The sequence below is a fragment of the Hemicordylus capensis genome, chromosome 5 (genome assembly GCF_027244095.1).
Source record: "Hemicordylus capensis ecotype Gifberg chromosome 5, rHemCap1.1.pri, whole genome shotgun sequence".
In the NCBI taxonomy this organism is placed as follows: domain Eukaryota; kingdom Metazoa; phylum Chordata; class Lepidosauria; order Squamata; family Cordylidae; genus Hemicordylus; species Hemicordylus capensis.
Genome location: NC_069661.1, coordinates 225971749 through 225997741, shown reverse-complemented (window position 1 = coordinate 225997741; position 25993 = coordinate 225971749). Strand labels below are relative to the sequence as shown.

The 25993-nt window shown below is 43.1% G+C and overlaps 1 protein-coding gene across 3 annotated transcripts in view; it reads left to right on the top strand.

Annotated features, from left to right (window-relative positions):
• HCFC2 (host cell factor C2) overlaps window positions 1-19380 on the top strand; it is a 42385-nt gene extending 23005 nt beyond the window's left edge. For all 3 annotated transcript variants that reach the window (XM_053257817.1, XM_053257818.1, XM_053257819.1), the window contains exons 10-16: window positions 707-824; window positions 1235-1435; window positions 3653-3723; window positions 4344-4484; window positions 7087-7272; window positions 11185-11470; window positions 14548-19380. In XM_053257817.1, coding sequence (XP_053113792.1) covers window positions 707-824; window positions 1235-1435; window positions 3653-3723; window positions 4344-4484; window positions 7087-7272; window positions 11185-11470; window positions 14548-14573 — 1029 coding nt within the window. In that variant the 3' untranslated portion in view covers window positions 14574-19380. The remainder of the gene's footprint in view (window positions 1-706; window positions 825-1234; window positions 1436-3652; window positions 3724-4343; window positions 4485-7086; window positions 7273-11184; window positions 11471-14547) is intronic.
• The last annotated feature ends 6613 nt before the right edge of the window (window positions 19381-25993 follow it).

Here is a 25993-nt window from a genome sequence, read left to right as displayed (position 1 = left end):
AAGGGGGAGGACTCTTGCTGAGACCATGGTGTTTGAGACCAAGGAAGAGAGCTGGACTTGTCGTAGCAAGCATGACTTGTCCCCTTCACTAAGCAGGGTCTGCACTGGTTGCATATGAACGGGAGACTAGAAGTGTGAACAATGTAAGATATTCCCCTTAGGGTATGGAACCGCTCAAAGAGCATCTAGGCTCAAAGTTCCTTCCCTGGCCTCTCCAAGATAGGGCTGAGAGAGATTCCTGTCTGCAACCTTGGAGAAGCCACTGCCAGTCTTTGTAGACAAAACTGAGCTAGATGGACCTATGGTCTGACTTGGTATATGGCAGCTTCCTAAGAGACCATGGTGTTCGGGGAGGAGGGGGTTACCCCTCTCCCATTTTCTTGCCATAATAGCCCCCCTAAAGTTGCAACTGCACAATAGGAAACGTCTAACTTTCCCTCCCCACACCATAATCTCATGAGAATCTTCCACTCCCTGTAGCATGGTGTGTGTTTGTTTGTTTGTTTGTTTGTTTGGAGTTGGGGGTAGGGGAGAGGTACTCCTGATAACAAGCATGCCTCTTGGTAAAACAAGCTAGTGCATGTCTAGTTTAATCTAACGGTAACTGCCTGAGGTACACAAGGAGAGATTCTTCTGGGATTCTGGAGGGCAGAATGCCAAATGGAAATAATAATAATCTAATTGTTGCTTTTCTCCCCTGGTCTAGGTGCAAGTTTCCGTTTCAGAAACTAAAGTAAAAGTTGCAGAACCTGAGCATGCGAAGAAAAACCATTCCATTTCCAAAGAGGCCAATGCCCTTTTATGCTTGCCTGCTAGCACTTTAGGTAAGAAGAATTTGCATAGCCAATACAACTGGAAACCTAATTGTGAGGTCTAAGGGGGAAGCCATAACATGTGTTCACACTTCCAGTTGAAAACGAATGTCAACCAACACTGAGTTTGAGAGACACCCTAGTGAAAATCTTCCTCAATGTGCTGGGTTCTTCTTACTTGCAAGGAAAGGTTTGTTTTTTTACATTGGGGAGTAAAAATGACACCCACTACCTACAGTCTGAATTGGTACGGTCCACTCTCCCAGCTCAGTGTGCTGCCTGTACAGACCAGATCCAAGTCTAATGGGAAAGAGTGGGTCACATCTCATTTCTGTACAATGCAAATGCTCGTGGTTTGTCTTGCTTAAGGTCATTCTTTCAATATGAATGGGTATTCTCCCCCCCCCCCCCACTTGTTTCAGGTCCACAGCTCTCAGCAACTGTAAATGAATTGCTTGACTTTGATACAAGAACTGCAAAATCTGACACGTCCGTATCCGGTATTGTCTCCACCACGCAGACTATGGTAACCCAGCAGGCTGTTAAAAATGAGTCATCAAGTACAAATGGGACAGTTGTAAAAGATGAAACTTCACTAACAACAGTCAGTTCAAAACCTGAAGGTTTGAAATGTTTCACATACTGTATTTTGAGCCATATATATCTAAGATCATCAAATCTGTTCTGTGTTTGTTTTTTATTATTGTGATTGGAGATTCTCATTCTTGTATAGAATAGGAATTTCCTGGCTTAGAGATTGCAGCAAGAGGAGGTGAGATCATCATCAGTTCAGTGACTTAAGTCCATGCCCATCTGTTTCACCAAAAAATACTCTTAATTTTAAACTATTTTGAGATCTATTGGTGGAAAGTTTTAGTTCTGAAGAAATGTTGTTTCATGTGGCCCATGTACTTGCCTTCACAGATTCTTTTTGAGCTAAGTATTTTGGAAATTGATGTTTTGGATTTCCATGGTGTGCCTCTCAATTGGAAGCATTGGTTAGGAACAAAATAAGCTGCCTTATACCTAGTCAGACCACTGGTCCATCTAGCTCAGTATTGTCTACAGAGACTGGCAGAGGCTTCTCCAAGGTTGCAGGCAGGAATCTCTCTCAGCCCTATCTTGGAGATGCCAGGGAGGGAGCTTGGAACCTTCTGCATGCTCTTCCCAGAGCGGCCCCATCCCCTAAGCTAAGGGGAATATCTTGAATGTTGTCTCCCATTCAAATAGGTTATAACCTATAAAGCCCTAAACAGCTTAGGCCCATGGTATTTAAGAGAGCGTCGTCTTCTGCATGATCCCCATCGTCCACTACGTTCATCAGGGGAGGCTCGTCTGTGGCTACCTTCATGTCGTTTGGTGGCCACCCGGAGACGGGCCTTCTCTGTTGTCTCCCCGAGACTTTGGAACGCACTTCCTGTGGGAATAAGAGTCTCCCCATCTCTAGTGGCTTTTAAAAGGGGTCTAAAGACTTATCTTTTTACCCTAGCTTTTTTTAGCTTTTGATTGTTATTATTTGTTTTAAATTGTTTTTAGTATTTGTTTGTTGTGAACAGCCCTGAGACCTTGGGTTAGGGCGTTATAAAAATGTGCTAAACAAATAAATAAATAAATGCAAACCAAGGCAGACTCTGCTTAGCAAAGGGCTTAATTCATGCTTGCTACCACAAGACCAGCACTCCTGGCTACGTACCTTTTTCAGAGAACTATTAACTTCTTTGGTGATCTCTGGTAGATATGTGTGAAATGAGCAGTTTTGTATAAGCTAAGTGTGTACTATGTCTAATAGACAAATAGACAAAGTATTTTCAGGGAGAGTCGTAACCTACAAGGAGGACTTCCTGTTGTTGAACCTACTACTATTTGATCGTTCCTCTCACTTAATATCTCTCTATATATTATTTGCTAAGACATACCCGTGGCTAATCCCATGCATGGCAGCTCTCGCGGGAGTTCACGAGCAGCTGCTGGATAGCAATGGGGACAGGCAGGAGGGGGGAAAATGGCTGACCAGGGTGGGGAAACAAAACAGCACCACCAGGCAGACAGGGGGAGAAAGCGATGGTGTCCCAGCAGAAGAGGGCGGGCGGAAAAAGACCACGGCGGCAGTGGGCAGGCGGAGTAGCGGCAGCGGCAAACTAGAGGTGCAGATACTCTGTGTCCAGCCCAGCTAGTTTTATTATATTTGACAAACAGAATTTTTTTCCATGTTTGTTTTTTTAATTGAGTAAAGTTCTTTAAGTTGGACAGCTATTATGAATGCATTCCAACTACTGTTTCTGAACATCCTGCATGTCTAGGATTCCCTTTTTAGATTCCTTGGGTACATGTATCTGAACAATTTTGTTACATAATTAAAAAAACAAAAAACTATTGAAGCTTCCTGGCTGTGTAATTTATGGTAGTCTTTGACATGCAGATCTTTTTTGGAGCACTCTTTAATATCTTCCTTTGATATTATGTATTGACTTCAAGCTTTGGGAAACATCCAGACTAATTAGTCATGAATAAGCACCACTGAAATCAATGTGAAAAATTGGTCATGACCTATTTAAGCTACATTAATTTCAATAGGATCTAGTCTGGATGTTATCCAGTAATGTTTATTTCTTCTACTCAGTATGCAGATGTATCCTCTTAGTTTAGTGATTATATATTTGCACCTGATACTGGACAGTATTAGAGTTGCTTTCTAAACTGAAAGTCATTGTTGCATTGTATGAAACTCAATTAAGCTTTTGCAAAAGACTTATTGTCTCTGATATTCATCTAAACATCTGCTGTTGAAAGGTGCTTTTCCTGAATTAATACATTGTTTTAAATGTCATTTTTTGTTCTAGTTAAAGAGACGGCAGTTCCCTCAACTAGAGTCTCTTCTGTTAGTCCAGATGATTCAGCAATACAGTTGCCTGTAAGTATATGATAATATGAAAGGATACTGCTAATATGGCATATCACACTTGTTTACTTAACCTTGTTATATCTGTATGTCATGCTTTTAAAAAATACACAGAAAATCACTTGTGATACAGACCACTAGTTCATTTATCCTGCTGTTTCTGGGTTCAAATCCATTTAAAAATGTCTTCTGCACAATGAAATTAAAAGTAGCTGAGTTAGAGCAACAATCTGTCCAGATTGATAAGGACAGCACTTTGTTTGCTGAACAATTTATCAAATTATGGCCACCTCAACAGCACACTTTACTTTATTCAAAGAAAAGCAGAAGGCAGTTAGAAATATTCAGTGGGTTGTGAAAGGGTTTCTAATGCCTTGAGCTTAATGGGACAAATTCGTTGTGACTGACAGACTAACTTTCTTGGGATACAAACAAATATTATTTTTCTAGACTCTGTCTTAGAGCCCACCTGCAATGTAGTTTTGTTAAGGTGGTTTGTAAATACAGTATTCCCTTGCTAAAGATTAGTGTTCCCAAAATATTTCAATAGCAAACTCAAGTTTTGTTTTGAAAAAATGCTGCTGTTGTGAAGACCATCCATATTTTAATGTAACCTTTCCCCCAAACAATAGAAAACTTCTCCACTGAGACAGAATGCAAGAGTGAGAACGCGAGAACGAACATGGTACGATGTTGGCATCTTTCAAAGCAACAGTGCTTTAGTGAACCAGTTCTATTTGTTGCCAGAAGAAAAAATCATACTGTCTAGCAAGGTAATTATTTCTTGTACCGGAATATTCTTAATCTGTTGTCCAGCTCTCTCTTTCTTTCTCCCCAATTGATAATTTTTATTTGTTTTCTTACTATCTAGACAGCAAATCAGTAGTCTGTCTGTATAAAGGTTTATTTTGAGTTTATTGCTTACATCTGTCCCTTCCACCATGCAAGGATGTCCTGGCACAGGCCCCCAATAAATCTCTTAGAGTCCTGAATCTCATCCGTCCAGGGCTGGTGTAGCAAAATCTTTTCTTATCCTGTCAGATTTCCTTACCCAGTAATGGGTTAGAATGATGGACAAGAACGTAATTTGTCATTACCCTGTCAGATCTCAGATAAGCTTCTCTGATGGGGACCATATATATTTTTTAATTACTCTGTCAGATTTCAGTATCTTCCAGTAATGTTTTCCAATGGACTGGACCATAATATCTCATTTCTCTCTCAGGGCACTGGCTAAAATTGGAGAGGTTGATCATACTATTTTCTTGCCAGCTCTCTAGGTATTTCACAGCACTTCAAATTTGCCTTAATAAACACCACTGTAGCCATTCCCTCTTTGTATTTCAGAGTTATTTGTTTGCCAAATAACACAAGCAACAAAATCTGATGCTTTTCTGTAGAATTTGGATTTGCTTTGTTCCCATTTTGAAAAAGGTTTAGGAACATAGGAAGCTGCCATATACTGAGTCAGACCCTTGGTCCATCTTGCTCAGTATTGTCTACACAGACTGGCAGTGGCTTCTCCAAGGTTGCAGGCAGGAATCTCTCTCAGTCCTGTCTTGGAGATGCCGGGGAGGGAACTTGGAACCTCCTGCTCTTCCCAGAGCGGCTCCATCCTTTAAGGGGACTACCTTACACTGCTCACACTTCTAGTCTCCCTTTCATATGCAACCAGGGTGGGCTTTGCTTAACTAAGGGGACAGGTCATGTTTGCTACCACAAGACCAGCTCTCTTCCCAGAGTTATACACTCTGGCAGGAATTGGGAGCAGAAAAAAAGAAAGAAAGCTGCTTCCTTTAATCATATAGAACATGCTCCACTGCAGTTGAGGATCCTCAGTTGCCTAGGAAGAGAAAATATGACAGGTTAAAAAAAAACTCTCTACCCGGCTTGCACTTGCCACCTCCATGACCTCTCCTAGAAAGGAAGTGCAGCAGTGGAGGCACCTGCACAGAGCCTGGGAGAGAGCTCCTAGCCTCACCTAGCTCTCTGCTGCTTCCACTTTCATAGGAGCTGTATTATCATATTAGAGACTTTTAAAAGCATATGCAATTATACGGCGGGGTGTGTGATTGAGTTTAATTACCATAAGGGAGCTTAGGAACTTAGAACATAGGAAACTGCCATATACTGAGTCAGACCATTGGTCTGTCGAGCTCAGTATTGTCTTCACAGACTGGTAGCAGCTTCTCCAAGGCTGCAGGCAGGAATTTCTCTGAGCCCTATCTTGGAGAAGCCAGGGAGGGAACCTGAAATCTTCTTTTCTTCCCAGAGCGGCTCCATCCTTTAAGGGGAATATCTTACAGTGCTCACACTTCTAGTCTCCCATTCATATGCAACCAGGGCAGACCCTGCTTAGCTAAGGGGACAAGTCATGCTTGCTACCACAAGACCAGCTGTGGGCCCAGGCCCCAAGTATTTCAAGTACCTAGCAACACCCCCTGCCTCCATGTCATCCCCCTCTTACCCTCACAGTGGTTGCATGTCTTCATGCTTCTCCTTTTCCTCTTCCCCACCAGTTGTTGTAAGATCACATCCTCCTGGGGCAGGGGTAGGCCAGCTTGGCTCTCCAGCTGTTGTTGAACTAGAGCCCCCATTGTGCCCAGCCACAAGACATTGTTTCAGTGAGTTAACTATTCTCCTTCTATTGGATGACTTCTAGAGCTAATCATGGAGTATGTGATACTAGAAGTCCTCTTTGACAAGTCTTAGTCTTTTAACTCATACAGGAACCTCTTCATGCATTTTGGAGTACTGCTGTGACTAAACAGACCATGAATAAGATCTCAAATGTTGCCAGATGTAGGCCGATTTTCTAAGAACAAAACTTGTAATCCCCTCCTATTTGCTTCTCAAACTGAGTGTTTGCTCATGGACAGCTCAAACTGCCTTGTTGGGAAAGAATTAAGCACCCACTGAAATCAATGGATGACATACTGCACAATGTTGTATTGTAACATTGCATATGCACAGTTGTGCAAGGGCACTCTTGTGGAAACTCAAAAATTGTGTAAATAGAAATAATGGCCGTACCATCAAGCAAATGATTTATGCAGTGTTTGTGCTTCCACAAGAGCGCTCTTGTGAAACTTTGTGAATGCAACGTTACAATGCACACATAAGATTGTGCAGTATGACAACCATTGAGTCTTAAAGGCACTCAACTTTGGCTAGGCTGTACATTATTATATATCTTAATAATGGTCTGTTATGCTACAGAAGGAAGGTGTCCCTAGCAAGTGATAGGAATCCATCATCTGTAAGAAATAATGTTTTAGGGTTTGCTTTTTAAAATCTGCTGTTGTAAATATGAAGTAAATGAATGATCAACATTATTCTTTTCTTCTTCCTTTGTATGTTTTTTACATATTTGAGGGAGAGAACATGGATGTTCCAAATTACAGTTTACTTAAGAAACAGGATCTTGCGCCTGGCACTTTATACAGGTTCAGGGTTGCTGCAATTAACGGCTGTGGTGTTGGGCCATTCAGTAAAGTCAGTGAATTTAAAACCTGTATCCCTGGATTTCCTGGAGCACCTTCCATTGTCAAAATTAGCAAGGTAAGAAGCTGATGACTTGTAAGAGAAGAAATGGGCGTAGCTGACATATCAGCTGAACCTGATAAAAAGCACCCCTGGCCATTGCCTCAGCCTGAAAAACCAGAGAGTTTTGGATCCAGGAGCACTCCCAAACTATGTACATGTTCTTTCTAGGGGAGTGTAACCCCATCTAGTACAGACAGATCTAAACCATCTCTCAAGTTCTGATACCGCCCCACCCCTGACAGTACCTCCTTCTTATTTGGATTCAATTTCAGTTTATTATCCCTCATCCAGCTCATTACTGCCTCCAGGCAGGCATTTAGGGAAGTTATGCCATTACCTGATGAAGCTGATATGGGGAAATAGATATGGGTGCCATCAGTATATTGATAACGCCTGCACCAAATCTCTGATGATCCCTCCCAGTGGTTTCATGTAGATGGTAAAAAAGCATTTGAGACTATATGGAGCCTTGTGGACCTCTGCACATTAACTTCTGCTTTGCAGAGCAACAGTCTCCAAGCAACACCATCTGGAATCTACCTGAGAGGTAGGAACAGACCCACTGTAAGATAGTGCCTTATTTATTATGTTTAAAATATTTATACCCCACCCCTCTACTATACTACTGCTTGGGGAAGGCTCACAACACTTATAAAATAGATACAATATAAAACAAGACTAATAAAATTAACCAAATTAATTTAAACATGTTAAAAATCCAAGCTAAAACCACAATCAGAATTACAGGTTTTTATAAAGTTTCAAATTAGAAGTTATTTTAAAAGCTAAAAACTGAGAATTTTAAAAACCAAAGAACCTACCAGATATAAGCATCAGGTGAAACTTTAAAAAGATGTGTTTTAAGTTGTTTTAAAAACACTGAGGGAGGGAACATAGCAAAGCTCTTCAGGGAGGGTGTTCCAAAGCTGAGGGGCCACCACCAAAATGCCCTGTATCTAGTCACCACCAACTGGATCTCTGTTAGTGGCGCGGCCATGTGCAGGGCCTGAGATGATGAGCGGATCAAAGAGTCACACTCCTTCTGTCAATACCTAATTGGAGATCATCCATCAGGGCAACCAAGGCAGTCTCAACCCCATAGCCCGCCTGAAAACCAGCTTGAAATGGGTCTTCATCAGAGCTGCTCAACATCAGTCCTCCTGCAGATGTTGGCCTATGACTCCCATAATCCCTGGCTATTTGCAACTGTTACTGGGGATTATGGGAGTTGTAGTCAAAAAACAGTTGGGGGGGCCTAAGTTGAGCAGGCCTGGTCTAGATAATCTGTTTCCTCCAAGACTGCCTGGAGCTGAGAGCCAACCACCCTCTCAGTCTCCTTGCCCACCATGGAAGAATGGAGTCAGGTCTATAATTGGCTAACTCTGAGGGATCCAGTGCAGGTTTCTTCAAGTAAGGTCTAATAACAGCCTCTGTAAGGCAAGGAGGCATCCTGCCCTCCCATTTATAATATGTACCAGACCCTCTCTGATATTACTATTGGCATATGAAATGAGCCAAGTTAGGCAAGGGTCAAGAGAGCAGAGGATAGGACATACAGTCCAAAGCAGCTTGTCCACATCCTCAAGAGTCACAAACTGAAAGTGATCCAATCTGTTCCCATAAGAGGAGATGCTGGACACCTCTCTACTAGACTCTTTAATAAATATGGAATCCAGCCCAAATACAAGATATCTTATCCACAAAATAATCATTAAAAACTTCATGGTGGGTGATCGAAGGTTCCAAATTCAAGTTCAAGAGGGAGCGGGCATGTACTAGCCCTCTCACAACCCTAGACAACTCTGCTGGATGTGAACTTTTGGAAGCAATGCAGGAAGAAAAGAACCGCTTCTTTGCCACCCGCATAGCCAGAGTATATATCTTCAAATGTGCTCTGTGTTGTAATCTATCAGATTCACGTCAAGTCTTTCTCGACTTGTGCCCTAGTCATCTACCTTGTTGCTTCAGCTCCCGTAATTCTTCTGAATACCACAGTGCTAATTTTTGAAGCACGTTGGAGAGGACATGTAGGAGAGATTGTGTCAACTACTCTGTTGAGTTTGTTGTTCCATATTTGCACCAGAACACCTACAGAATCATCAGCAGAGCCAACTCAAAACCTTTCAGAGCTTCTTAGATTCCTTTTGGATCCAATAACCTTCACAGGCAGACCTGCTTAATAGGTCCTTCACCCCTGCAGAGGTGGGTTGCGGTTGCAAATCCTAACTTAACCGGATGGTGGCTCGTCCATGACAATGGGGGAAATAAAAGGAGTCCCCACCCACGGAAAACCACCCTGATCAGAGCAAAAGACCAAATCAAGTATGTGACCAGCATCATGCATTGGTCAAGAGACCACTTGGAATAGGCCATATTGTCATGGCCGCTATGAACTCCTGAGCCGCTCCAGACAACCTGGTCCCAAAGTGAACATTGAAGTCCCCCACCATAAACAATCTCAGTTGATTGCCAGCTCTGCAGTCAGGTCCATCAGCTCAGTTAGGGACTCTGTTGGGCAGCAGGGTGATCCATATACCCAGAAGTCCTAGTCTATCCTTGGTCCCTAGGTTAGCAATAGCAATAGGACTTACATTTATATACCGCTCTATAGCTGGAGCTTTCTAAGCGGTTTACAATGATTTAGCATATTGCCCCCAACATTCTGGGTACTCATTTTACCGACCTCGGAAGGATGGAAGGCTGAGTCAACCTTGAGCCCCTGGTCAGGATCGAACTTGTAACCTTCTGGTTACAGGGTGGCAGTTTTACCACTGCGCCACCAGGGGCCAGGTTAGATAATTGCCTGAAAGGAATCCTGGTAAGTGAGGAGGTATTCTTGTAGACCACAGCCACACCACTTCCCAACCCATATCCTCTCACCTGCTCCACCACAGGGTATCCCACCGAGAGAAACTGGGACCAGACTGCACTACTAGCCTCTTCTGACCATGTCTTTGTAATGCATACCAGGTTGGCTCCTTCATCCACAGTCAAGTCATGAATGATCTCAGATTTATTTCTGACTGACCTGGCATTACAAAGTAGCAAGGTGAAGTTCTCTGGGTGATTGGCACTGCTCCTCAAGGTCAGAGAGCTGGAGGCCAGATCTTGACGTTGATTTGCAGCATGGTTGGCAATCTTCCATTTAAATCTCAGCTTCAACCATTAACTCACTGGATGAACTTAGTGGCCTTGCCTGTTTCTCAGCATCCATCTCCTACCTGTATTATGGGAGTAATAATACTATTCTGGCTTGCTTTTCAGAAATGTGTTTAGGGATTATTGAGGTAATAGGCGGGTTTACCTGTAATGGCAGCAAGTGAGTACAGAGGAGTCGCCATTCCCACCAGATGTGTGCTCCTACTCCTGCTGCCACTTCTCTGTCATCAAAACCCAGCAATGTTGGGTGGAGAATGTTGGATGCCCTCTTCTGCCTGACCTGGTCAAACGAACATGAAACGTTGGTTGCAAATGTCAGGTGGAAGAGGGCACCTGACACTTCCGGGTTCTGGCAACAAGGAGATAGTGGGAGTGTTCCCCAGGTGAGAATCAGCAACTCTTCCATATTGGCCAGCGTTGCACATCAACCCACCCAATGTATGTAAAGTGCTATGAGCACCTATTATTTAAACTGCACATTTTCCTATGTGCAGTTTAGTGGTTGTGGTGTTTTTCTTTTTTGGGTGGGGTGGGGGAATAAGTTGTGAAACAAGAGAATTAAGATGAGATTGCCTTTAGAACTTGTGCTCTGTATCTTTCCCTCACTACAGAGGAACACAACTAGTAGTTATGTATCTGTCATGAGGGGATAAAGCCTCAGCTCAAATCTGGCACCCAGAAATTCTGTTTTGACCAATCTAACCTGACTTATAAAGATTTCTTTCTCTCTCCTGTATTTATTAAGTAACAAAATACTCTCCTCCTCAGAGCGCAGACTGTATTCACCTTTCATGGGAGCCTCCTGTTTCACCTTCAGGAAATATCTTGGAATATTCCGCCTACTTGGCTATAAAAACCACTCAACTCCATGAAAATCCCAACCAACTTATGTTTATGAAAATATATTGTGGTCTTAAGACCTCTTGTACAGTGACTGCTGCCCAGCTTGCGAACGCTCATGTTGATCACACCTCCAAACCTGCCATTGTGTTCAGGATCTCAGCGAAGAATGAGCGGGGATATGGTCCAGCCACCCAAGTTCGATGGCTCCAAGGTAAAGAGCTTGAGAATCAAATCTCAAGGAATAAAACTTTGCATATCTGGAAAGGGGCTTGGTTTTTCTTGAAGACCCAAGCCTTTTTCTGTCAAAGGTAGAGCTTGAACCCCCATGTGTTGAACCCCCATCTTTTATTCATCATGGGCACTGTCAAGGCTAGAATTGGGAATCCATGGCCCTCTGCACTGCTGTCACATGTGGTGAAGCACCAGGTCAGAGCATTCCCTAAGCAGTAAAGAGACTACAATGACTCTGCCCACTCAGAGTGGCCACTGACTCACCAACCAGTCAAGAAGGACTATAAAGGCATTTTGTTCAGGCTGGAACTTTGCTTGGGCAACAGCACTGTGTCTTACTTGGTGGCTGCTTAATGCTAGGTTCTGACTTATCTCATATTTGAGCAGAAATTGGCTACTGGCATATATGTTAACTTCAGACAGCCTAAATCATTTTGCTCAGAGCTGTTGATAGTTGGCACAGGATGACCCTCTGCCAGCACTGCATAAAGTAGATGCATGAGGCCCCCTGGGTAGCTGCATGTCTTCCTCTATTTGTCCCATTCCACCACCCCCACCCTGAGAAATTCCAGATACCTGTTCTTTGCAGCCCACTCCACCTCTTTGTAGGAGCATCTGCATCCCACAAGAATGGGCTTAAGAAGAAAGCCCCCTGGATTAAAAATGTGCCATAGATGTTCTTAATGTAGGAGTAAAAATGGCCTTGGGAGTAATTTGAATTTTGAATTCCTGGCATAAAAGAGTGCTGTGTCGATGCTTGTGAGCCTGGAAAAATCACATAAGAAAATATACTATGGGGGATGGGAAATGCATATTGGATTCACGGCAGCAACCAGCAAAGAATTCAGAGCAATGATAATTTAGAAGTAATAAATACTAAAAGAGATTGAAAAAGAATGAAAATATATTAACAGTTCAAAAAACAATACAAAGAATTATTATCAAGTCCATAGGGGCAGATATCCCAAACAAGAAGAATGAAGTAAATCCCAAGATTTTATTTATTTCCTTTTATTTATATACCACCTGACTCCAAAGGCTCCAGATGCTGCAAGAGGCTTTAAAAGTCCAAATTGTCAAATTCCAAAAGTTGACTCAAGAGTCAAGAAACAAGTTATGGTTATAGAGAGAACATAAGAACCGCCCTGCTGGATCAGACCCAAGGCCCATCTAGTCCAGCATCCTGTTTCACACAGTGGCCCACCAGATACCGCTGGAAGCCACAGGCAGGAGTTGAGGGCATGCCCTCCCTCCTGCTGTTACTCCCCTGCAACTGGTACTCAGAGGCATCCTGCCTTTTGAGGCTGGAGGTGGCCTATATAGCCTTCCAACTAGTAGCCGATGATAGACCTCTCCTTCATGAAGTTATCCAAACCCCTCTTAAAGCCATCCAGGTTGTTGGCTGTCACCACATCTTGTGGCAGAGAATTCCACAAGTTGATTATGCATTGTGTGAAAAAGTACTTCCATTTGTTGGTCCTAGATTTCCTGGCAGTCAATTTCATGGGATGACCCCTGGTTCTAGTGTTATGTGAGGAGAAGAATTTCTCTCTATCCACTTTCTCCACACTATGCGTCATTTTATAGACCTCTTATCATGTCTCCCTGCAGTTGTCTTTTTTCTAAACTAAACTAAGCAAGACCTACACTTTGTTGCTGCTTTGACTTTTTTTAGTAATAATTCATGAGATTCTGCTGTTGATATGTTATATATCCTGTATTCTGATATACAGTTTAAGGAGCTTGGCACTGTTCTAGTCAGTGCTATTGAGGAAGACTCTTTTTGAGACTGAAATGTGTCTGGCTTTCTTTGACTCTTGAGATCTACTCCTTTTGGATGTTGACATTAGCTTGATTTGGACTTTTAAAGACTTTTGCCGCATTCTTGGGATTTGCTTCATTCTCCATGTTTGGCAATCTGGGACATCTTCTCCCCCCTGTGGCCTTGATAATGATTTTGTCTTTTTATTAATCTCTGTATTGTTTTGAATTGAATTAATTTGTATTAATCATCTTTGTATTTTGAATTGGGTAGATTTTTGTTAAAATCCATTATACATTCTTATGTTTGTGTAATTTTTGAACTGTCTATTTCTCTAAGGCGTACCCATTCCTAATCCCATGTGTGGCAGCTCTTGCAGGAGTTTGTGAGCAAGCTGCTGGCAGGGGGAGACAAAAGTGCTGGTGCCGGCGGACAGGCTTGCGGGCGGGGAAGAAAACTGCAGCCAGCAGGCGGGGAGGGAAAGCAAATGGTGGCGGGCGGGTAGGAAGAAGGGGGGAGAACTAGAGGCACAGATGCTCTGTGCCTGGCCCAGCTAGTATATTTTAATGCTTTATCAATCTCTTTTTATTATTTATTAATACTTAGTTCTAGAATTATTATTTTTTAATCTATCTATCAAATTTGTAGACTTTCCCAAACTTCTGTCTCTGGGTGGTTTACAATAACAGAATACAGATTAAAAATGCAAACAAGAATACAATTTAAAACCACAGTCAAGTTAAAAAGCTTGGGTGAAAAAATAAGTATTTAGGGACTTATTTGGTGTCAGAGATGGGGAGGCTCTTATTTCAGCAGGGAGCACGTTCCAGAGTTTCAGGGCAGCAACAGAGAAGGCCCCTCCCTGCGTAGGCACCAGACGACCCACTGGCAACTGCAGATGAACCTCTCTGGATGATCTCAATGGGCGATGGGGCTCATGGCGAAGAAGGTGTTCTCTTAAATACCCAGGGCCTAAGCTGTTTAGGGCTTTATAGGTTATAACCAGCACCTTGTATTATGCCTGGAAAATTATTGGTAGCCAGTGTAGCTCTTTTAGCACAGGAGTAACATGGTCTCTTCGAGTACCAACTGCAGTTTCTGTACCAATTGCATTACACAAGAGCCAGAGGATGGAGGCTGAAACCTCTTTGCATGGTTTCATTGGATGTTGTAGTGGCAAGTACAGACCTTCCCTTACATCCAAGGGCTCAAATTTCAGATGGATTATATGTATCTGCTGGAACATCTCTGTCCTGAATACTGGGTACTTAACAGCGTTTTCTCTTTCTCTGCAGAAACAAAAACGTCAAGTTCCAAATAGAAGCAGCACATCATACTGCAGGCTGTGGAGTTGCAGTTAGAACTCATGATATTTTGTACAACCTCCAAATACTTTATTTTTACATTTTAACTTGACGGCATCAATGTTTTTGCAGAATTGAACCTATACTGACTGCATTTTTCATGCCACTTTATTCAGTATTCTCCACGTTTAGAGTTCCTGGTGTACCAGAGGGTACACATCTAAATGCATGGAGAGTCTTCCTCTTCAGTAGCTCCCAACACATAGCTGTAGACTCCCAAGTGCATTTTAAACTTCCCTGAGGTTCAAGAATAGGATTGGGATTTGGCATGAGAATTGCTGCTTTAAAGGCAAGTTTTATCCAGGGGTATATAGCATGTGTCAGCTCCAAGAAGTGTAAAGTTTGGAGGTTCCATTTGGGAAGGTGCTGAAGACGTTCTAAAAAACTTTGGGTGTTGGCGCCCCCTGTGGATCATGGAACTATTGCAGCACAAGTTGTCTGAGGACTGCAATAAATTTGTGGCATTGCAGATGCTGAAGGTAACTTATTTATCACAATAATTGCCTTTTTATATTTAGTGGAAAGTATCCACAGGAGTCCTGTTCCTGTTGTGGAAAACAAGTATTTGCTCCATAGTAAGGATTCCTGTTCCAGGCTGAGGACAACTGTGACCCTATGTTGATGATTGAATCACAATTTTACAGTGATCATTTTAGTGAACCAGGTTTGCTTCCAATGTATAGTTTTGCTATGTGGGTGTATGCTCCAATTGCCTTCTAGAAAACTAGAAAGCATGGGAAGGGGATAGATTATATATAAGATGTTTAATTCTCCCCGTGTTCTTAAATTCTCTGGTGGGAGTGACTTTCATGGAGCACTGTTGTACGTGAGAACTATCATATGGGGAAAGTCCCTGCACAGCCCCTGCTCTGCTGCACAGTTGTATCCAAACAGGGATTCGAAGACGATATTTGCTTAAGATGGTGGTTAGTTGAAGAATGAGCAACTTGTGCCGTGAGGAAGGGCCGCTCTCATTTGCCACTTCAGACACCAGGGTCAACCTGCAATGTCCACTTTAATGCCCTTTTGGACTCTGCCCGTATTGCAAGGCTTGCTGGGAAGTGTGATGGCAATGGAGGCAGGGGCTGAACGCAAGAAGCCGTCCTAGAATGTCAGACCATTGGTCCATCTAGCTTGGTATTAGCTACACTGACTGGCAGTGGCTCTCGAGGGCTTCAGACTGGAGTCTTTCTTAACCCTACCTGGAGATGCCAGAGGTTGAACCTGAAACCTTCTGCATGCAAAGCAGGTGTTCTACCATTGAGCAACATGTCTCCCTCCCCACACACCCCACACACCATGGGGGGGTTATGGTAGGCTCTGGCCATTATCAACTGAAGTGATGTGATCCCAGAGGGGCAGATCTTCCACCAAACTCTGACCACCTGGCAGGACAGAGTGACAACACAGAATCAGGTGCAATCCTGAAGACTCACAGGCTGCACCAAATGCAATCCGAGAGATACAGGAGGTCATTAATGAGCAGAAGTTAATTAATCGTCATTAATGAGCATAATGTCTTGATCATTATGCAGTTCCATTCTCTTTTGGCTTCTATTCCATAGTCATCATGTTATTTTAGGCAAACATTTTATTTTACAGTAACTTTGAATGTATAGAATATTTTAATATATTCATTTTTGTAAAGAATTTTCTAGTGTTTGTAAACACATATTCTAATCTTTGAAAGTATCCCCTGATTATATGCAAATTGATAAACTAGTCGTTATAAAAAAGCAAACTCAGTGTAAATGCACTACTATTAGTTTCTTGTGGGCATAGACATGTTAAATCAATAGATATTTTGAATGTTTACAAGAGTCTTTACACATTTAAAATCCTCCATGATGAATGTCTCATTTGAAAAGGAAAAGAAAACTGTATGCTTCTGTTTTGGCATATTCATGCTATTTTGCACTAATAAGGATTTTAACTCTGTAACGGTTGTGTTGCTTCCAGAAAAATTCTGTAGTAGTCTAGAACATAAAGCAGTTTTGCACATATCTGCATGCTTTTATGGCATACATTTTTCTTTTTCCTGTTTTCTCAAGGATTTGTTTTCCCCTAAATTTCATATTGTAAGAGTGGTGTTTAACATTCTGATTTACCTAAGCATCTTCTCACTAATGTGCCAGCTGCTTCAGTCCCTCACTATACTTTTTCCTACACAGGGACAGAGGAAAACCATATATGCATAAAGCAGACCCTTGACTGCTCACACAGGACTGTCTATGCAGTGAACATACATGTGTTTCCCTACTCCGTGTAGCAAAAATGTGTGTGAAGCAGCCCTTAATAGGAATGTTAATCTGTTCCTAAATGAACAAATGTACTAACAGAAGCATTTGGATGCCTTTTTATGGATAACTAGTTGTTTACAAAAGTAAAATGGTTGAATTATTTTAATTCAGCACTTGGTGAATATACATAAAGTACATTAGGTGAATATAGCATAAAGGCACAATCCAACAGGAACACCTTTTTGTGAACAGTTGCAGTCATTACATTCAGTTCAACAGGCCTTGTGTTGGCTCCTGTAGATTGCACCCTTTGGTGTCGAAATCAAATTATTTTTTTCCTCTTTGAAACATGGTTAGACACATGTGCAATAAAGTGAATATTTTTGCACTTCATTTTTTCCATCAATGCCTAATAAGTGAAGATGGGAAGTACTTGATCTACGAGATCAGTTTTTATAAGTGGATTATGGTAATGTTAGTGCTTTACAATCATTCCTTGTTCATCCTCATTGAACTTCTTTGCAGGAGGCCACATGTACTCCATTTACAGACAGGGAAACTGAGGTCAAGAGACAGTTACTTGCTCGAGGTCACACAGTGAGTCCATGGCTTATGTAAGACTTGACCCCAGCTCCTCCAGCTTTGTCCCCAGCACTGATTAACATGGTGAGGGAGTGTGTGTGAGTGTGTGAGAGAGAGCTGGTTAGATAATTGCCAAGAAGAGATTCAATAGATCAGAACAAGGCAATGTGATTGGCCAAATCATACCAGTGTGACAGTAGAAATGCTGATGCAGCCTTAAGTACTGCAGCACAATCTGTAATGCCATGAAAAAATGGGAAAAAAATTTAAGCCTTGTTGAATTGAGAATAATAAGTAGCACTTTCTGTTGGTAATTTCCCTAAGACAGACTGGAAGGAAAAGAAGACATTGCTCAGCTTTGTATGTAGCAGCAAGAGCTGGTCACAGATCATCTGAGGCTTGGTAAATTTTACACTTCAAGCTGACAAACTGCCCATTTAATTACAGACAATTAAATAGGTCATGCATCAGTTTCATTAAAGAAATTACATTAACTTTTTCTGAGATGTCAGAAAAGGGATATCCGTTTTTATACTACCTAAAGAGCTGAGTATGTACATACACAAAGTAAAACTGGTGGATATTCTTCCACCTGATGCATATATAAAATACCCATATCGGAAAAAGTATATGAAGCAGCCATAAGATTATGATTATTCTACAATAATACCGTAGGTGGTTCTTACTCGTACTGTGAAATAAATACTTCAGAAAACCTTTATGGCCATGTCCTTCAAAGCAGGTGGCTTTCTTGAGGAAGTGCATGTGGTTGCCAGGATTGTGTTCTTCCCTGAATTGTCATAGACAAGCAGTGTGCTTCCCTCTACCTTGGTCACCAGACACTACTTCCAACTCTGGACTGGATCCAGATCTGCTAATGGCCATGGGGTTGTAAAGAAGTACCTTTTCATATTAAAGAAGCAGCTCAACCCAGGGATTTATTTAAAGAACAACAAACTTCTTGAGTTATGGAGACGAGCTGCAACAGAATGTGAGAATTCTTGTTCTATGGCTACTTAGCTACTAATAACTTTTGATTGTAGATATATTACTTAACAATATAATCTGTTGGGTATATCTGTGAGTATTTTGCACTTTGAGTTCATGTATTTCTGCACTTGTTTTCAAGGGTATATCATGACTACCAAAGGTAAATTTGTGGCTGTGTTAATCCAGACAAGATTTCTAGTGTGAGTGTTTTTATGCCAATAGACTATATATAATTTGTCATGTCTACAGTCTTTTCCTCACCTCATATACATCCAATTAGTAACTTGCATACCAGTTGTTTCTGTAGTTCCCCCTTAAGATGAAATGACATTGTATAACTACTTTTTGTGGCCTGCTTCTCTTAATAGCACTTGAAATGTGTAAATTCCAATCTAAATTTTATATTTGAAATCTATTGTTTAAAAGTATCTAATCAAAATACTTGGCTATCTGACCCTCTAAGTTAACTTCAAATATACATTAAATCAGGCTATCTGAGAAACTGGTGAAAGCTCTCTTTTGTTTGCCTTTTGGAAAAAAACCAGAAACATGTAACATCTTATATAAATCTGAATCCATCCTGTAGAAGTTTCAAGGAATAATAAACTTGGTATAAAAGTTATAAGTAGAAAAGTCCATACTATCTGACATACTGCATCAATTTAACTTAAGATGTTTTGTGACAATATCTAGCTATGTGAACAAGAAATTTATGTATGATTTATAGCAATACTTGGACATAGTTTTGAAGTAGAGAATATCAGCCAGCCACAGACTTTTAACAAAAGGAAACAATACCATAGTTAACTGGAATGTCGAGATGGTTTAAAGCCAGCTAGTAATTGTCTTATGGCCTATGACTGAAATGGTCTCTACAGAGAAATCCAGTATTTTGTACAACAAAAGTAGCATTGTTCTCTCTTTGTTATAATAAAGTGATTTGTCCTACTAATGTGTGCTTCTTATGTGTATCTTTATACCCAAGATGGTGACCAGGTTTAGAGTCAGAGGGTGTAGGTGTGTTATCCAGTCTCATGGTCCAGTTGGGCAGTCTGGTAGTGGATACAGATTACAGCATCTTAATAACTGCAATATCCCTTTAAATTACTTTTAGCCTTTGGCTGAGGAGAGGTTTAAGAGTGTGGATTATAGCTTGTGCAACTGCAGAAGAATGATCATAACTTCAGTCCCACCCCACTCCTTAAATGCAATATTAACTATTCAAAAAGTTATAATCCTAAATTACCTTCAAGAGCAATAACACTAGGAATACCATGAACTAGAATAGTATTGATAAAACAAGTGAATTTCAGCCCATTAAATAACGGGCGCTAGTAACGGGCGCTCCGGGCCCCCCGCCGCCATTCCCCCTCCCGCTGCCGCCAGCCTGCATGCCGCGGCCGGTCTCCCTGCCAGGCAAGGGCCCCAAAGTCTCCACAGCGGCCGCCGCCGACCACCCGACCACCCTCCCAGCTGGCCAATTCCTCCTTACCCATAAAAGTCCCTATTTTGAGAAGAAGAGAGGAGCTTGCAAGCAGAGCTCCTCCCTCTGAAAAGCCTCTTCCCAAACTGGCGCTTTGTGCGCAAAGTACGCCTATTGCATCCATAGCGGCAGTTCGGGCATTGACTTTGCACAGAGAGGAGCTCTGCTTGCGAGCTCCTCTCTCCTTCTCTAAATAGGGACTTTTATGGTTAAGGAGGAATCGGCCAGCTGGGAGGGTGGGTGGGTGGGTGGTCGGCAGCGGCGGCTGCGGGAGCAATTGCATGGGCCGATTTGGCCCTTAATCATGGGGGGGGGGTTGAAAAGGAGGACTTGGGCAGCTGGGAGGGCAGGCGGTCGGCAGACATGGCTGCCCGTGGGGACGGGAGCGGAGGACTTGGGCATCTGGGGGGATGGGCGGGCGGTGTTGGCGGGAATCGTTTGCGCCACATCAGATAATTTGACCAACATGGCCGCCCGTGTCTGGGCAGCTGTATCTTTTTCAGCGGTTCTGGGCATGCGCTCCGCGCATGCCCAGAACTGCCCAAAAAGACACGGGCGGCACGGGATCACACACAGGAGTTTTATTATAGAGGATGATATCTAAACTAGATGCGAGTAGCATCCATATTACATTCATTATTTCTTAAATGTGACAAATTTTAGACCACTTTAATGCATAGATAAAACAAATAAAAGACCTTCCAACTTGAGCAAATGCTTTTCAATATCCATACATCATCATCCATGTTCTATTTCAGGCAGCTGGAAATAGATTAAATACAGTAACTGGAACCAATCCAGGGGCAGGACAGGAGTTGATGATGAGTGTCTTGTCACAAAATTAACCCTTTTATAGGCCAATAAATTTCAATGCCTCTCTAATTTCCTCCTTTACATTAATAGTTGGCTGTTCAGTATAATAATTCAGTAACGGCAGTATAAAAGCCTCCTTAATCTTATGCTTCACTATAGTCCTTCATTAGCCAGAATAAACACATTGGTTTGAACAGCTCTTCCTTCATGTTTCTCTTTCATCTGTTTAACCCAGAGTTTCAAACAGTCTTTATTATGTTGCATATCTGCTAAATTCTCTTTATACCTTTTTATACAATGGGTCACCCCAATATAAAAGTCTTCACATTCCACACATATGATCTTATACACTGTTCCCTTTGCTTCCCACTAATCCACTTCCTTATCACATATCAAATAATCCCTCTTCTTTGACGTGATCTCTGGGCTATGCCCCTGTGTAAAGACCTCATCAGAATCTAACAAGCTCCATTTTCCTGCTTTGGGTGGGAACCCCACCCCCTACCGCTATATGTGGCTGTGCCACTCCTCATCCCCTCAGTCTTTCGTTGTCTGCACTTCAGTGCACATCATGGAGTCTACAGCTCGACGGCGAGTAGAAAATTCTTTCCCTTGCTGGTTTTTCCTTGCTGCTTTCTTCTTTGTTTTATTTGCATTCTTCGCGTGGTTAGCATTTTTCCTTGGGCATTTTTTGTTTCTCGGGTTTCTTCGGGCTTCACTCCCAGATGGGACAGAGCGTGGTGGCACGCCGGCCTTTGGTGTGCATGCCAGGCACTACCAACTTCAAGAAGGTCTGATGTGGATCCAAAATCCCTTCTCCTGATGTGTCTGATGTGGATCCAAAATCCCTTCCCCTGATACTCACTCCGAGTGTCTTTTGTGTTTGGGGGAAGCCCATGTAGTTGAGACCTGCTTGTATTGCCAGAAATTCATGAAACAGGCTTGCAAAAATAGGGCTTCTCACTTGAGTGCAGTCCTGTGGGATCTGGCTCTCCAGTCTTCAGAAGCTTTGTCTTTGAAACACGCAGTGAAAATGGCTCTGTCTGTGGCATCGGAGCGCTTGGCACCAGCGGTGGTGGAGATCAAGAGTGCGCACTCGGTACTGGTATTGACGCCTTCTACGGTGCCTCCTTCGATGGCTGCAATTGAGCCTGTGGCGGCGGAGCGGCCTCCGCATAGTCCTATGGTTGCGCTACCGAAATAATCTCTGGCTTCGGGGACTTTGATACCCAAGAAGAAAAAAAGGTTAAGGTGTATTGTGACCTACCAATGGGGCAACATCTTCCCTCAGTACCAAAGAAGCAGTCAGCCTCGTCTGCTCTTCCTCCTGAGCTTCCGGCAGCAAAGAAGTCTAAAGGGGACTAGGATCATGTGACATTGAGGTCAATGGTCGCAGTTCAATCGCACTCACCGGAGGAGGACTGCCTGAACTTGGTACCCACTAGGGCAGAGATTCTCAACGTGTGGGTCCCCAGATGTAATTGGACTTCAACTCCCATAATTCCCAGCCAAAGGCCACTGGGGCTGGGGATTATGGGAGTTGAAGTCCAATAACATCTGGGGACCCACACGTTGAGAAACCCTGCACTAGGGTTTGTTCCTGCACAGAGCGTTTGGTGGCATCTGAGGAATGGGGCTATGCATTGTCGGACAGGGGGCGTTTCCCCCTGACCGTTGATTGCCCACCTGGGAGTGCATGGACTATGCCGCTGGTTGGGATCATGCTGATCTCTGGGGGACTGGAAGAATGCTCTGCCAATTTAGACATTGGGACCATCGTGAGTCTACATCAGGGATTCTCAAACTTGGGTCCTCAGGTGTTATTGGACTTCAACTCCCATAATCCCCAGCCTCAGTGGCCTTTGGTTGGGGATTATGGGAGCTGAAGTCCAATAACACCTGAGGACCCAAGTTTCAGAATCACTGGTCTACATACTCAGATCGGAACCGGGTGACGGAACATCATTCTCCCTTAGTTGCTGTAGAACTGGTTTATAACACTTGTCACTGGGACGTGAATTCCTACAATCGGTACCTTGGGGACTACCGAGTGGAGTACTCCGACCATAGCAAGCCTCAGTATGGGCCCCGTCACACGGAGGTCCCCTCGTATGGATCGTATAGTGCAGCTAGGAGTTGGCACGGACCCCCCATCACACTCTGAAGGGAGGCCGCACTCCCGTTCTCCACATCGCTCCCCAAGGGACCGGGCAGAGGAACTCTATTTACCCCCTGCAGGTCAGGGTTTGCAACAGGTTGCAACCCCATCTCTGGCTCCACCGGCGGAAGTGCCAACCTCAGTACCAGATGAGGCTCTGGTCAAGGCAGTTTCACTAGGGGCTTTGACTCCGAATGCTCAGGACTCTTTGGCTCCCCCAGAGTCCGATAGGGAGAGTGATGACAGATCCCAGGGGTCAGACTGTGCTTCTCGTGCATTGTCACCACTTGATATCTAATCGGATTTGAAGCCAGTCTCCCCGTCAGAAGACCTCAAGCTCTACTCAGCTTATGTGGTCTGCATGGCATTGGCTCTGGGAGTCAACCTTGGTACCCAGCAGAAGGGAGAGCTGGATCCATTATTCAACTTAATTGACTCAGAGGCCAAAGTACCGGCTGCTTTACCACTCAACTCAGCATTGCTGGGGGTTATGAAAGGTCAGTGGCAGAAGCTAGCTACCCTCTCCCAACCTAACCAGCGCCTGGAACACTTCTACCAAGTGCAGGCGCAGGATGACATGGCATTCCTAAAGAACTATCCAGCACCCAGTTCTATTGTGGTGGAAGTTTTGTTGCAGAGGTCCAGAGGTCATGGCTAGTCGGCACCGGGTGACAAGGAGGGCCGGAAATTGGACTCCTTCAGGAGAAGACTATTCTGCTTCCATCCTCCATCTGCATGTGGCTAACTATCAAGCCTACAACACGTGTTCTTGAGATGTCTGGCAGTGGAATGGATACACCTAACGGTGCTCCTGAACCTGCTGTCCCAGGAGTGAGGGAGAGTACTCCATCCAGACCCTCAGCTCCTCCATCTGACGATGTGGAAGGTCGGGCCGGTTTTTCCTTAAGGCTAAGGGAGGTTCTGGTGGCTTCGTGTAAGCAATCTACTCAAAAGGTCATCATAAATGGACTCGTTTCTGTTCCTTTGCATCATTGCATGGGTTTGATGCCTATAACCCTTCTGTGCAAGATATATGCAATTATCTGTTAACTCTTAAGGAGTCATGGTTGAAACTCTCCTCACTTAAAGTGTATTTAGCTACAGACCGGGCTTCATGGTTTAAGGATCCAGTGGTAAAAAGTTTTCTAAAGGACCTGTCCCACATGTTTCCAGATGATCCCATAATGGCCGCAGCCTGCGATCTTTCTGGTGTTGGTGGGCTTGCTGAGGCCGCCCTTCGGGCCATTGGCATCCATTGATCCATGGCTCCTGACCTGGAAGGTTGCCTTCTTAGTGGCTGTGACCTCCGCCAGGAGGGTGAGCGAGTTGAGGGCACTGAGGGTTGACCAACTATACCTTGAGTTCCATAAGGACAAGGTGGTTCTTAGACCTGATATACAGTTTCTGCCCAAGGTAGTGTCCATGTTTCACTGTTCATCACTGCTCATCTTACCAATATTTTCCCCAAATCCTTCCTCAGATGCGGAGCAGAGGTTGCACCGTCTGGACATCTGAAGAGCATTGTCATTCTATGTCCAAAGATTGGCGGAGTGGAGGAAAACTCCCTCCTTGTTGGTCCTGTATGATGGGCCAGGTAAAGGTCTTCAGGTTTCGGCCCAGTCCTTATCCCATTGGATAGTTTCCACAATTGAACTCTGTTATCAGTTGGCTCACAAACAGTTGCCTGCTAGTTAAGGTGCACTCAGTTCGGTCTGTGGTCTTTGATCGAGCTGTCCCGTTGGACACTGTCTTTCAGGCAGCTACTTGGGCTTCGCCCCATTCATTTATTACATATTATGCAATTGATGTTAAAGCTCGAAATGATGCTGTATTTGGCAGGTGTGTCCTGCAGTCAATTTTCAGTTAATGTACTGGTTCTGACATAAAGAAGTTTCCTGGCAGATTACATGATTGTTCTATGTCTTCCCTCCTCCTCCTTGGGTGCTAGCTTGTTATGCACCCATTTGTGTAAATGACAGAGACCACATCGAAGAACCAATGTTACAGGTGAATAACCTGTAGTTCTCACACTTGCTGTCAAAGTCCGGATTTGACCAGATGCTGTTTTAAAGTCATGGGTGCTGTGCAAAATAAATTAGCTTTTGTGTTTGCCAGATGGCTCTATTAGACACATAAGGGACTTTAAAGTACAGGTAACCCTTCTTCAAACTTTATTCTCTTAGACTGAGCCATTGGGAGTTTAACTATCCTTTTGAACTAATTCTTCGGCTTTTCTTCTGAAGAATTCTACCTGCTCATCTGATGAAACAGAGCTCTCCTGTATAACATTCATAACTAACTGCTTCATAACTAACTTCCCACAGGTGATCTGTGGGAATCATCTGCAGGTGTGCTGACTTGTAGTTCATTAACTCTTTCTTTGGTGGTTTTCTATACCATCTGGTCTCATTGCCACCCCCTCAACCATATTTCTGTGTCCAAGAATAGTAACTATCCCTGACCATTTGGTTGTTTGCTGGTCAATTTCACACTCATCAATCTATTCAGTTCCCTATGCACATGATCGTGTTTAATATTCACCATTGAACCGAAACACATTATATTGTAGGCAGGCCACTATTAATCCATCAAGTTAAACCATAGCATTCTGTTTCCTGTTTATTCACCGATAAGTAACTGCATTAAACTCCTAGCTTTGTATTTATGTGTGTTGTATACTGAACAGTTACTGCCAACTATTAATGTAAAGGAGGAAATGAGAAAGGCAGTAAAATTTATTGGCTTATAAAAAGGGTTGATTTTGTGAACAGTCTCTCCTCCTTCCCGATGCCCTCGGATTGGTTTCAGTTACTGTATTTAATCTTGAATGTTTCCAGCTGCCTGAAATAGAGCTTCGATAATGATGTATTGATGTTGAAACACATTTGCTCAAGTTGGAAGATCATTTTATTAATCTATGCATTGAAATCATCTAAAATTTTCATTTAGAGTATGGGAGAATGTGTATATTGTTGCTATCCTTTATATTTCTCCTAGGAGTACCCATTGAAGAATCCCATATGAGAATTCAGGAAGGGGGAAAATCGTGGTGGCAGCTGGCCGGTGGGGAAACAAACCACTGGCAAGCAGCGGCATAGCCAGCAGGTGGGC